This window comes from Callorhinchus milii, unplaced genomic scaffold, assembly GCF_018977255.1.
Source record: "Callorhinchus milii isolate IMCB2004 unplaced genomic scaffold, IMCB_Cmil_1.0 Scaffold15, whole genome shotgun sequence".
NCBI classification, from domain to species: Eukaryota; Metazoa; Chordata; class Chondrichthyes; order Chimaeriformes; family Callorhinchidae; genus Callorhinchus; species Callorhinchus milii.
In genome coordinates this window covers 2,681,687-2,694,149 of record NW_024704756.1, presented here as the reverse complement: position 1 = coordinate 2,694,149, position 12,463 = coordinate 2,681,687, and the positions used below count along the sequence as shown (strand labels likewise).

Here is a 12,463-nt window from a genome sequence, read left to right as displayed (position 1 = left end):
ACATCTCTCTCTGATCGAGCTTTTGGTCACGATCCTTAAATCTTCCTTTTCCCCCCGTTTCATACTGTTAAGTATTCACGATGTTTATTCTTGGGAACAACAAGAACTTGCAGCATTCCTCCAGCACTGAAATGGAGTGTAAGCCTAGGCTGTAGGAGCTCAAAGTCTCAATGTGTGGCTTGAACCCACAATCTTCTGTCTCAACAAAAACAAAATTAAATTTGTACAGAGCCTTTCACGTCAGGAGGACATCCCAAGGCGCTGAACAGAGTTACGGACCCAAGCGGGGGTCGGGGAGGGTGGGGAAGCAGGGAGATCGAAAGCACGGTCGAAGAGCAGGGTCTTGAGATGGGTCTTGAAGGTAGCAAGGCGGAGGGACTGTGGGATGGAGTTCCAGAGGGTGGGGGCAGAGTGGCAGAAGGCCTGCCCGGCAATAGTGGGGCAAGCGAAGCAAGGGACATGAAGCAGGTAAAACCCACTGAACGGAGGGAGCGAGCAGGATGGTAGGGGGTTACAGAGGTAGGGGGGAGCAAGATAATGGAGGGCTTTGAAGGTAAGGACTAGAACTGCATCCTCTGTGTGATGGGAAGCCAGTGGAGTTGGACGAGGATGCGGGTGATAAGAGTCACGGAGCCTGGTGCGGGAGAGGACACAGGCTGCAGAGTTCTGGATGATCTGCAGCCTGTGGAGGGCGGAGTTGGGGAGGCCGACAAGCAGTGAGTTTGCATAGTCGAGCCTCGATGTAATAAAACCACTCTTCTCTCAGAGACAAGAGTGCTACCAACTAAGTCATCTGACACTCAAATAATAATATATTAAGAACAGGAACTAATATATATTAGATATAATATATATTTACAATAACTTGCTGTTATATCACGCCCCTCATGCAGGGAGGGTCCCAGAGCGGTTGACATTGGCGAAGCGATACTATTTATTTCTATGCTTCAATCACCTTGGAAAAGAGAAATGTGTTTCATTAATCCAAGGATAGTCAGCAAGAGTTGAAGGTCAATAAGAACAGGATTGATCATTAACCAGTTGTTAACTCCCAGCTTGTTTGATTCCTACTTTAGATAGAATTCATTTATCAATCCATTAATGTCAAAACACAGTAGTATTTCTCAGTATATTACTCTGAATGAGGTGTTGCTGTGCCAAAGGAGAGAAAGTTTAAATAGGAGAAAGTGTAATAAGAAAACAGATCATTATTCATAACGATACTTACAGCTTGGAATTTACCTTAAACTCTGTAGCATAACCTCCTCACTGTTACCATTCACAATTTATATTCAAAGGGAAAAAACAAAGGTCAGCCTCAATGCTAAGGTGATCCTTCCCCGCCCCCTCCTCCCAGCCATTCCTCGGGATCTCCACTGTTCAGACCCTCTCCACCACTTCCTTTAACCTGCCTAACGTCCCCTCATCACGACCGAAAGTATTGTGAGATGGAACAATACTCAAAGAGGTTCCCCACTGAGCCAAGCTCTCTCAGGATGGTCTCAGATATAATCTGGGGCTCGGTTAGTAGATCACAACAACATGAACTTGGAATTACATAGCACCCTCGACGCCAAGCTGAGAGAGCGGAGGTGACCAAAGGCACGATTGTTTACAGGTAAGTCTTCAGGTGCGATTTGAAGACAGGCAATTGACAGAGGGATTGAGGCAGAGCATATGACAATCTCAGTCAGGATGGCACAAGGTTTACAGGTAAAATGTGCCACTGAGCTCAGTGGCTATCATAAAAGCAGCCAGTGTGGCAACTACCATCATCAATTAATGTAATCTACATTACTACGAACTGGAAAGTTCGCCTGGGTAGAAATTAGGTGCAGACAGAAACAGGCTCTGCTGTAAATCCTCCACATAATGAGCCATTGTACTCACAGGTTAAGACTGGACACATGAACAGATGACTGAAGAATAGCCAGCACCTGGGAAATGTAAGTCAGTATCCGCCACGCCGTGGAAACAAACCCAACAATAACGACTTGCATTTAATTATTATTCGTTATAAAATAGCGCCTTTCACACAGGGCAGTGTCTCGGAGCTCTTAAAGATAACTACACAACAACTTGCACTTATATAGCACCCTCCACGCAGGGGAGGGTCTCGAGCGTTTAAAACAAATACGTAGCTGCAGCTAAAAATAATGGGTATCACCTTGTAAGGCAAAGTGCATTGAATCATCGAATCCTACAGCAGGGGAGGCCATTCAGCCCATTGTGCCTTTGCAAGCTCTTTGAGAGCTATCCAATTAGTCCCACTGCCCCACTCTTTCCCCATAGTTTTGCAATTCTTTTTCAAATGTACATCCTTTTCCTGTTTGAAAGTTATTATTGAATCTGCTTCCAGTCAGTGCATTCCAGATTGTATCATATGCAAATTTCATTTCAAAGCGCTCTACATTGTAGACTCAGCACCAAGAAGGAATTTAAATAGCTCTGCAGGTCTGTACCAGGAAGCTACGGGAAGGTTTAACATTTTTTCTTGATTCATTCCTTGGTGGAGCTTCTTCCCTCCCATCAACTTACAAAGCCCCACCAATACTTTAAACCAGAACTCTCCAAGAAGAAAACTTTCACTGGAAAGTATACAGGTAAAACGTGCAACCGTGGCTGCAAAATTATGTGATGGGTTCTGTCCTGCAGCTGAAATAAGGGTGATGTCATGTCAGTTCCCACACATTTCACACTGAGCTATTATGTTGCTCATTAAAAAGCTGCTCTCCACCTTGTGAGAGCTCAAGCTTGCACTTGTCAGATATCAAATTACCAGCAAGTGATTATTCCCCTTGGGGGTAGGTAAGTGGGGCTTCCTTGCAGCTGAGTCAGCTATAATGTGGCACTCAGCAACACAATGTCGGAATCGAGTCAACCCACTCCGACGGACTCGGTTGTCCAGCTCCTGAGCCAGCAAGGCCAACAGTCCTTCAGGGCACTGCTTACGACACACCAACAAGCTGATACCTGAGCATCTTATCAGCCCAGTGAGTTCCTACCTCGAAGCACATGTTTGCATCAGTTTGTTCTGCAAAAGTCAGTCCACATCCTGCAAATCAGAATTAAGTGGGGGGGGGGGAATAAATGACCACACCGATAGGGAGTTCTTTTTTTCCCAATTTGTTTTAATTATAAAATGTAGGAACATTCACATTTCTCCAACACGGTCTCAACATAACTCAACTGAACTTTAATACGAAAACATACTCATCATAGGTTGGCATAGTTTATCGTGGGGGCGGGGTGGGGCAGGGCGGGGATGGGGGCGGGGGAGAGGGGCAGTATACAAAGCAGTTCAGACTATCAGTACAACCATGAAAGTCTCGGCCCTGGAAAACCTTGTGGCGTGTAGAAAAAGGGTCCAAGAGATCTTCGATGTTCAGGATTCAGGGAGAGGGGAAGGTAAGGGAACCATTTTGATGCATCCCATTTTTCAAATGAACCAAGTTGGGAATAGACACATCACTGGGTTCACGACCATCTTCTGAATGTGGTGTCTGTCCAATTTACTTAAAACAATCCTCTCTCACCCTCCCCCCCCAAAAAATGTACCCAAGGCTCCATTTAAAAAGTTTACAAGTTATCCCTCTTCTCCCACCACCCACTTTACAAAATATTCAACAATTTACTTCTAATGAAAATAGTTTGACAAGTAAATTGTCGCTTAGGGAACGAGTTTGTCCTGTTGCTGGTCGGCAACCTTTAGGTTCATCTCAAACTCTGCGAAGTTGAAGTTGCTGATTGTGAACTAAGGGCCTCCATCTCCTTCAGGCTGTAACAGTAACAGGTAACCAGGTCGGAACCATGTCCACAAGCAGGCAGCCACGACACAGCCAATCTGAAAGGGAAAGTTACAGAGGAAGATTCCAGTTAGTAATGGCTAAGGGACCAGTCATGCCAGTCAGACTGATTGTGAGCAGTAAACAATAACAACACATTACATTTCCATAGCATCTTTCACATCAGGAGGATGTCTCAAGGCGCCGGACAGTCAGGGATCCACGCCCGAGCTGGCGGTTGGGATCAGGAAAGTGGAGGGCGGGGAGGGTAGGGGTAGGAGGGTGACCGAAGGCACAGTCAAGGAGGAGGGTCTTGAGACGGGTCTTGAAGAAGGCAAGGGAGGAGGTGAGGCGGAGGGCCTGGGATGGAGTTCCAGAGGGTGGGAGTAGAGAGGCTGAAGGCCTGCCCACTAATGGTGGGGAGGGTAAGGAGGGGGACGTGAAGCAGAGCGGAGACAGTGAACAGGTTGGGAGAGGGGTTAGGAGGTAAACCACCAAACCCAGCATGGAGAGGTTGAAAAACTAGCATCAACAGCTGTCACTCATCCACGGCTTCCCACAGACTGCAATCTAAGCACAACCTTCAGCAGGTGTTTAAACACTGAGCAATGGATAGGCCACATCGCATTTCTCATCAGATGTAGAATAATGAATAGCTGGGTGTAAATTAAAGGCTGTAACCTAATCAGGCAGACACTTACAAGATTACAGGAAGGAGATCAATTGTACAATTCAAATGACATCACAGCCCATAAAAATGGAAGCTCGGGATGAGATTACAGCCTTGAAACCTCTCTTAGACAGATATTATTCACTGTATTATTCACACATTACTGCATTTTTCTTGTCTGCGGTCAGTGTTATATTGGCCACCCTGGTGCTGATGAACGCACAAGTGCCCACACTAACAAATTCTCAATTGTAACCAGAACCACAGTACATTTATCAAACGGAAACATAACTTATCAAGAATTAGGCTACAGACTTTAACTTTACAAGTTAAACTTCAATTTTATAACTTTTTCAGAATTAGGTTAACTGCATTGCCAAAGAACAGCCCGGAGTGAAGCCAGGGTGTTACAGGTTGTTTCTCCCTGGGCTGTGAAACTGGGAGGTGTCAGATTCCGTTCAAGGATCTCAACCAGAACTCCAGTTACCTTTTGAATAGGTGGGGCATTTAATGTCCGGCCAACCAGCCAGACAGGACCCTTATTTAATGTGTTAATCAAAGGACGCACCTCTGCCAATTCAATCTTCTCCCAATATTAATAACCAAAGTCAACTTGGGGTGAATGCAATGTCCATTTTGTTAAACATGCCAATAATCATTCTGTACAGATTGCATAACGTTCCCACTAACAGACCCGGAGCAACAAGAGCCCAAAACATTTGAAATAGTTATTTGTATATTTCAAGAATAGTCGATTGGCTTTCAGGGGGTAATAATCCTTCAAAAAAATAAAAATAATAATAATTTGGTCACTCAATGTGAAAATTGGCTGCCTCGTTTCACCCACAAAATATACAGTGAATTCACTCTACAGTATCTTCTATGAAGCGCTTTGAGGCTTCTCAATAATATAAGGTGCTAGATCAAATGCAATTATTATTATTAATAAAGGTCAGCATTGTGAACTGCAAGTTCAGTCAGCACCAATATTCTAATACTAATAATAGGAGCTTTGGAGGGCACCAAAATAGCTGAGCACCTTATCAGCCATAAAGCTCAGAGGAAGAGCATTTGGCCGGGGATCAAGTTATCTTTGATTATAAACCTATAAACTTTCATGAAAGAGACAAAAGGGCAGAGGCTCAAATGCTTCTTTGTCCAGGTTCAAAGCTGTGCAGCTGAAGTAATGACAGGCACGAAACTCAGTGAGCAGAGAAAGAGCACTTCACTATGCAAGGTGAGTCAGCCTGTAATTACACCATACAAAGAAAGGCTTTGTCTTACATTTTTTGTTGCTGCTGTTGTTTTTTTACTGAAATTATTTCCTGTTGGGTTTGGGCTATTCAGATCTAGCTTGGAAGGTGCTTTATTCTCTCTCTCTCTCTCACATTTCCCTACTCATCTCTGTGAAGTCCAAACATGCTGGGGAACCTCTCTATGATGAACATAGAATCATAGAATTGTTCAGCATAAAAAGAGGCCGTTCGGCCCATCGAGTTTGTGCCGGCTCTTTGAATAGAGCAATTCACATTTGGAGGTCCATTGAACTATGGCATACAAAATATCCAATACATTTTTAAAATACTTTCATGCATGACCTCACAGTTGCAAATATATCAACCACATGATCCAAAGTTAGTGCAGATGCCAATTCATGCAGAATAGACAGGATTGCAAATGCATTCAATCTATTCTGGATCATTGTAGATCTGAGTGAGTTTTTGATAAGACTCATTTTGAGAACAAGCGGTCACCTTCAAAGACTGTTATTGGTCATATTAAGAACATATGAAGAACAACTAGCACAGCTGGAAATGTAGATAGGTAGGTGAAGAAGAGGCTTGAAGGGATATGTCCTGGGATGCTTCCCTGTGTGAAGGGCACTATATAAATGCAAGTTGTTGTTGTATGGGGAGAAGGTGGGGCAGGGGGATTGAATACACACCTTGATCTGAGAACCTGTGAGGACTTGATGGGCCAAATGGCCTCCTTCAGCACTGTAAGTTTCTACAGCTCTATGATGCTGGTGACAACACCCACAGACATGGGGTCAACTTCCACGTGTATGTGGATGACACCCAACTCTACCTCTCTGCCTTCACCTTTGACATAACTTGTAGCCATAACAGAATCCAGCCTAATCTCTTATCAAAGTAGCCAAAGGACTGCAGAAATCTCACATCACTCACATCCAACAATCCAACTCACTCAGACTCCTGTGCAATGCGCTAGTCTTTACGTGAAAATTTGAGATGCAATGGATAGAATAATTGGGCTTTGATTAGTTTTGATCATCTGGGCGATAAATGGGGAAATCCATCAATATGCTTAACAACAATTTAAATTTATATAGTGGCTTTTACATCAGAACGATGTCCCAAGAAGATCCAAACAAGAACAGTTCAATATATATATATGCCACCTACACGTGGGAATTTCCCTGCAAGTGGAATTAATTTACATTTTCCCCTGAAGGACACAAACCTTTTAACTAATTTCAGGGAGTATGAATTAGCCCTCCACCTAGTGAGGTTCGAGTACTCCAGAATGTGGACTTGGGTGTTGTTGGTGTTATACCAGCTAAAAGTCACACAGCTTTCCATTTAGGTTGCTCTCTGTCAAGCTTTTAGTTGCTAGTCCAGCTAGGACCTGGTATAAAAGCTTAGCTTGCAGGATAAATATGAGTCAAGTGGGAAGAATCTCTGCTCCCACTGATCGCAGCAGTACCCTGAAGCACTGTGGATCTGTCTGGCTCAGGCTTGATATGACTAACCATCCTCCCAACGTGAAAGCACTAGACAAATGTAATTTTGTTAATGTTCCATTTCAGTAGTACTGGCAAGCTACAACTTCCTCCAGGTGTGGTGGAAACAAGATGGTCATTGTTGCTTTGACAAAGACCAAATGAACATTGCACTCAGCATAGTAAGACTCATGAAACAAAAACAGAAGTTGCTGGGAACACTCAGCAGGTTAGACACCTATGGAGAAAGGAAAGTGAGTCAACATTTCAGGTCCACGACCCACAAATCCATCAGAACTGAAAACCACATAGCTCTGAGGACTTATTTTGTCAATTTTGTGGACAGCAATTCCTGTAATTAGCTAAGACTGTCCCCATTTATTTACACTTAATCATTTCCTCATCCCTTCAGAGATGGCATTGTTACACTCGTACCCTTTGGCACGGAAGCCTCCTTTGTTACCCTCGGGGCAGATATTCAATAATATTATAGTCCCTCTAAAACCAAAAACAATAATAAATTGGTCATTTTCAATCCACGACTGTTTGTGGGACATTGCTGTGCGCAATTGGCTGCCGCGTTCGCCCACAAATATACAGTCAATTCACTTTACAGTGTGTTCTGTGAAGCGCTTTGGGACGTCCTCCCGACGTGAAAAGCGCTAAATCAAATGCAAGGATTATTATTATTATTATTATTATTATATATAGTCACAATTCACAGAATTCTCCCTCATCACAAGAAATGCCAACTATTTTTAGAATATGACTAAATAGACTATTGCCCACGCCCCGAAAAAACTCAAATGGAACACATCAAGCCAACTTTAAATTAGTCGCAATTATCTTTATGTGACTCACTTCACATTTCAATAAGAAGCTGCATTTCCACAAGGTGTAAACAGACTTACAGTAGATCCCAAGGGTAATGGAGGGGTTTCATTGTCTATTTTTTATGCACAAGGTTCTCACTTCAATTGAATAGTCCAATAGAATGCGAGCACATCTGCTAAGACCTGTGCCAGACAGTTCTTCGCAGCTGCAGTTTTTCTGAGACAAATAGGAATCGGAACAGGCCACTCAGACATTCAATCAATGGCATTCAATTAAGGTTGAACCGCTCAACTGGCAGAAACCGTTCACTTGTTACAATGGGAATGAAAGTAATACTGAACGTGAAAAACACTTAACATTGATGGTGGCTACTCACTCACTCACTCCCCCACCCTTCCCCACTTTCAGTTCATCTCAAGGCTTGCCTTTGACTATGCTTTCGGTCATTCCCACATCTCGGGTGACCAGCAGCTGCGTTAAGTGCTTTGAGAAATCCTTCACATCTAATTCCACTTGTCCTTAATGACTGATTGCTTTCCTTAGTCGGACATTTCAAGGTCCCAGCAGCTCATGTGATGCACAGCATTCAATCATCTCCAGTGCATTCAATCCTCTTCCTAATCCTATATTTGTCAGCCTCTCCCTCGCCTGGAGGGAGAGGCTGACAAATATAGGGTTAGAAATTACCTCAGGGGGCTCCTGCTGATTTCTGAATCTGTTCTTTCAGGATGAGGATGCTTTGCCGCTGCTCAGGGGGCAACATGGCGATCTGCTCCGGGGTCAGCTGGAGCACCTGCATTATCAGTGCAGCCTGAAACAACGAGAAGCCAGGTCAATGGGGAAACAATCTGTACACAGAAAACCACTGAACACTGACATTGTGGTTGCTCTAATGCTTCCATCAAAGCAGGAATTAAGACCACCCCCACCCCCAACCCACATAATGCATTGCCCCAGGAACACTCACAAAATGAATGAAGAATTTTATCTGAGGAATTATTGTACAGGGCACTGGGCGAAACTCCCTTCACTTCTTAAAAATGCCATGGAATTTTTAATGTTTATTTGAATAGGCAAATGGCGCCTCGGTTTAATGCTTTATCCGAAGGGCAGCATCTCCAGTAGCCCAGCACACCTCCAGGCCTGAATTAGAGTATCAGCTCAGACTGTGAGCTTAAAGTACTAATATGAACTGGCAGCAAACCTTCTCTCTCTCACCCCACCTCCCTGCCCACACACAGCTTTAGCACTGACCTTCTCATGGTCCTGAGGGGTCACTTGAGTCTGAGCAGGACTGAAGCCGCCAGCCTGACCTCCAGCCACAGGGTGAGCAGGTCCCTGCAAACAGCAGCACATAATGTGGTTCATTAGCACAAATAACACCAAATATTATATTATTCAATACCCCAAAACGTGACATTTCTTCAAACCCAGCCTTGATTCGTGCTCCCGAGAATCATTTGTGCAACAATCACCAGACAAGTGTTCGTAAAGAGACACATTCTTTGTGTAGACTTATTTACAAGTCAGCACCCTTCCCCGGACAAATATAAGTTTGAAGACAGGCGACACAAATAAAATAAAACTGAATACTGCATATTTTTAAAAAAAACAGGAAAGTTCTGCACTGGAGCTTCCTCTAGAATGGACAGGACAGAATATACAGGAACAACAAAGTCTGTCCAAACACCTAGCCAACAATGTGACGCTAACCCTTTAACAGTGCCTGAAGAGGAGGTATTTTGAGTACTATGGGCTGGTACAGTTGGGACATCAAGTAAGAAGATGGGAGACACTTTGGAAAGAACTTTGTGCAAAACTCTGCAGCCTGAAATGGTTAAAGCAGAGAAGGTAAAGACTCCCGAGGGAAATCTTTCCAATATCTGTGGAGAGATAGCAAGAGGAGGCCTTTATATCCGGTTAAAAAAAATAAGGAGAGACTTGTCCAGCCTGTTCCTGTTGGTCAGGTGAAGACAGCGGGCTGGTTACAGGACCTGCAGATCAAGTGCAGATTGTACAGCCGAGGACACATCTGTACAGGGAGCTAGAGGGAGAGGAAAGCGTCACATGTAATAGGTCAATCTTATGTCCTGTTTGAGATCAGGATGAGAAACCCTTACTTCCTCCAACATATATAACGGCGTTCCAATTCACTTCCGATTACATACATTGTGAGCAGGAGGTACCTCCCTCCCAGTCGCTCATTGAGCAGTGAGATGCTTACCGGCCGAGGTGGGACAGGTTGCTGGGGCCCCTGGGGCCCGCTATTCCCCATTGGGTGGGGGCCGGGACCTTGAAGCGCTCCTGCCATTGGTCCTCGTGGGTTGGGGGCAGGACCTTGGGCGGGGCCAGGCCCTGGCCCTCTGGTGTCGATGCCTCGCGGATCTCTGGAACCTGAAAACAATTTAGAAAAAGAACTTGAATGGGCAGCTTTCCAAATCAAATGACATCTTCCCTTTACAAAGCTTCCAGTTGAAGCAGAACCAATTATAAGGCATTTAGGAAGTAATGTTAGCAGCAACACATACCCAGTTGCACAATAACTTTTGAGCTTTCTTATGCAATGAGATATTGAACTCAATGATCATGTTATAACAGGGTTGCTCTGCAGTGACTCTGAGTTGCAAATAGTCAAATCGTGCCAGTAACCGATGGACGTTCCACCTATCTCTGGGTGCATTAGAACACAGTTCCTGGGACGAACGCATATAATAATAAATCTTATACTTGATACAGTGCGTTCACATTGGGAGGATGTTTCAAAGCAGAATTTATTGTAAAATGTAGTAATTGTGTATTTTATAGGCATCCAGTCTATGGGTAAATCTGTGGCTACAACTCAGAACCACTTTACGCAAATCCCGTTGGTGAATATCTCAAATAGGATTTTCAACTCTTTCAATATTTCCAATTCAAAACTGAAGCAAATATGTCACAGAGACTAGGAACTGCAAGCCTACATTCTGCACTCACCCCTGACCCCAGGTCATATACAGGTAAGAGTCCAAAGCCTTGTCTAAAAAAAAGCCTGGAAGAAAAGATACCCATTGTACCATCAAGACTCCCCCCCCCCCCCCCCACCCCAGTACCATTGTACAGGGCGTTCACAAAGACCTGTTACCCCCAGTTTATTTTTTCTTACAATAAATTTTTATATTCTGTTGCAGATGAGTCGAGTGTAACAATGTCTGGTTCCAGTAACTTCCTCCTCACTCCATCATTACAGAAGATGTTGCACTGAACATGACGACAGATCATTATCTGCCATGAAAATGATGGCGCTCACTCACTCGCTCAGATCCTCTGGACGTCTCAATACAGTTAAACACTTGTACTGAACACAATCAAGTACTTCTAAATACATTATCATTATTCTTCCACATGTTTCAGCTGTTGGCCAGTGCACTGTAGAGGAAAAAAATGGTGAGCAACAGGACTTTGTGTACACCCTGTACAATGCTGCTCAGCTATATTTCAACATGACTCCTGTATTAAGAACAAAATGAAATGTTCATAGTCGCCTTCTTCAGATCTCCCTGGTGCCACTCATTGCTGATGGCTGAGGTATTAGTAGGTGATGTGCTCCAGTACCTCTAATCTAATTACCACACCCCAACATGGTTCAGCCTCTGAAAGCGTGGAGTCAATATTCATTCATTTGCACAATGAGTTGGGTAAACTGATCGCTCCACAAAAGTTTCTTTGTAGTTTGACAATACAAATACTTCAACCACGTTCTAGTCAAGGAAACAACACCGGATCCTGAGGGCGAATCAAGGGGAGAGGGAAGAAGTTGACCAAAGGCACAGTTGAAAAGAAAGGTCTTTAGCCGAGCTAGGACATTAACCCTTTAAAAACCTCAGTCAGTTAGGTTGGTTTCTGCACTGAACTATCCCGTTGGTGAACACCTTAAATAGAATTTTCAACTCTATTATTTCTAATTCAAAACACGTCAGAGACCAGAAACTGCAAACCTACATTCTGCACTCATCCCTGACACTGGCTCATATACAGGTAAGAGTCAAAAAAAAGCCTGGAGCAGTATCTTTAATAGTATTATTTGTATTTGATAAAGCACTTTATCACATCCAAACATAATAATATAATAATAATCCTTGCATTTGATATAGTGCCTTATCACGTCTTTGCGAAGTCTCAAAGCGCTTCACAGAATATACTGTAAAGTGAATTGACTATGTATTTTGTGGAGGAACCGCGGCAGCCAATTGTGTACAGCAGCGTCCCACCACCAGTCATGGATTGAGTGACCAAATTATTTTTTTTGAAGGGAAAGCAGAAAAGCGATCCGCCAATTGACTAACAACCAGGTTCCTAGGTAAACAGGGGCGTGTGGAGTAAGGAAACTTGCCTAACGTTTCACCCTGAAACATCTCAAAGTATTTCAGTTTTTTTCTGTAAAGTGCAATGACT

The 12,463-nt window shown here is 43.7% G+C and overlaps 1 protein-coding gene across 5 annotated transcripts in view; it reads right to left on the bottom strand.

The window, feature by feature from the left end:
• Positions 1 to 3,110: 3,110 nt before the first annotated feature.
• Positions 3,111 to 12,463, bottom strand: part of cstf2 (cleavage stimulation factor, 3' pre-RNA, subunit 2) — a 37,232-nt gene continuing 27,879 nt past the window's right edge. For all 5 annotated transcript variants that reach the window (XM_042340744.1, XM_042340748.1, XM_042340746.1 and 2 more), the window contains 4 exons: positions 10,257 to 10,426; positions 9,287 to 9,370; positions 8,720 to 8,843; positions 3,111 to 3,844 (listed from right to left, as the gene is read on the bottom strand). In XM_042340744.1, coding sequence (XP_042196678.1) covers positions 8,721 to 8,843; positions 9,287 to 9,370; positions 10,257 to 10,426 — 377 coding nt within the window. In that variant the 3' untranslated portion in view covers positions 3,111 to 3,844; position 8,720. The remainder of the gene's footprint in view (positions 3,845 to 8,719; positions 8,844 to 9,286; positions 9,371 to 10,256; positions 10,427 to 12,463) is intronic.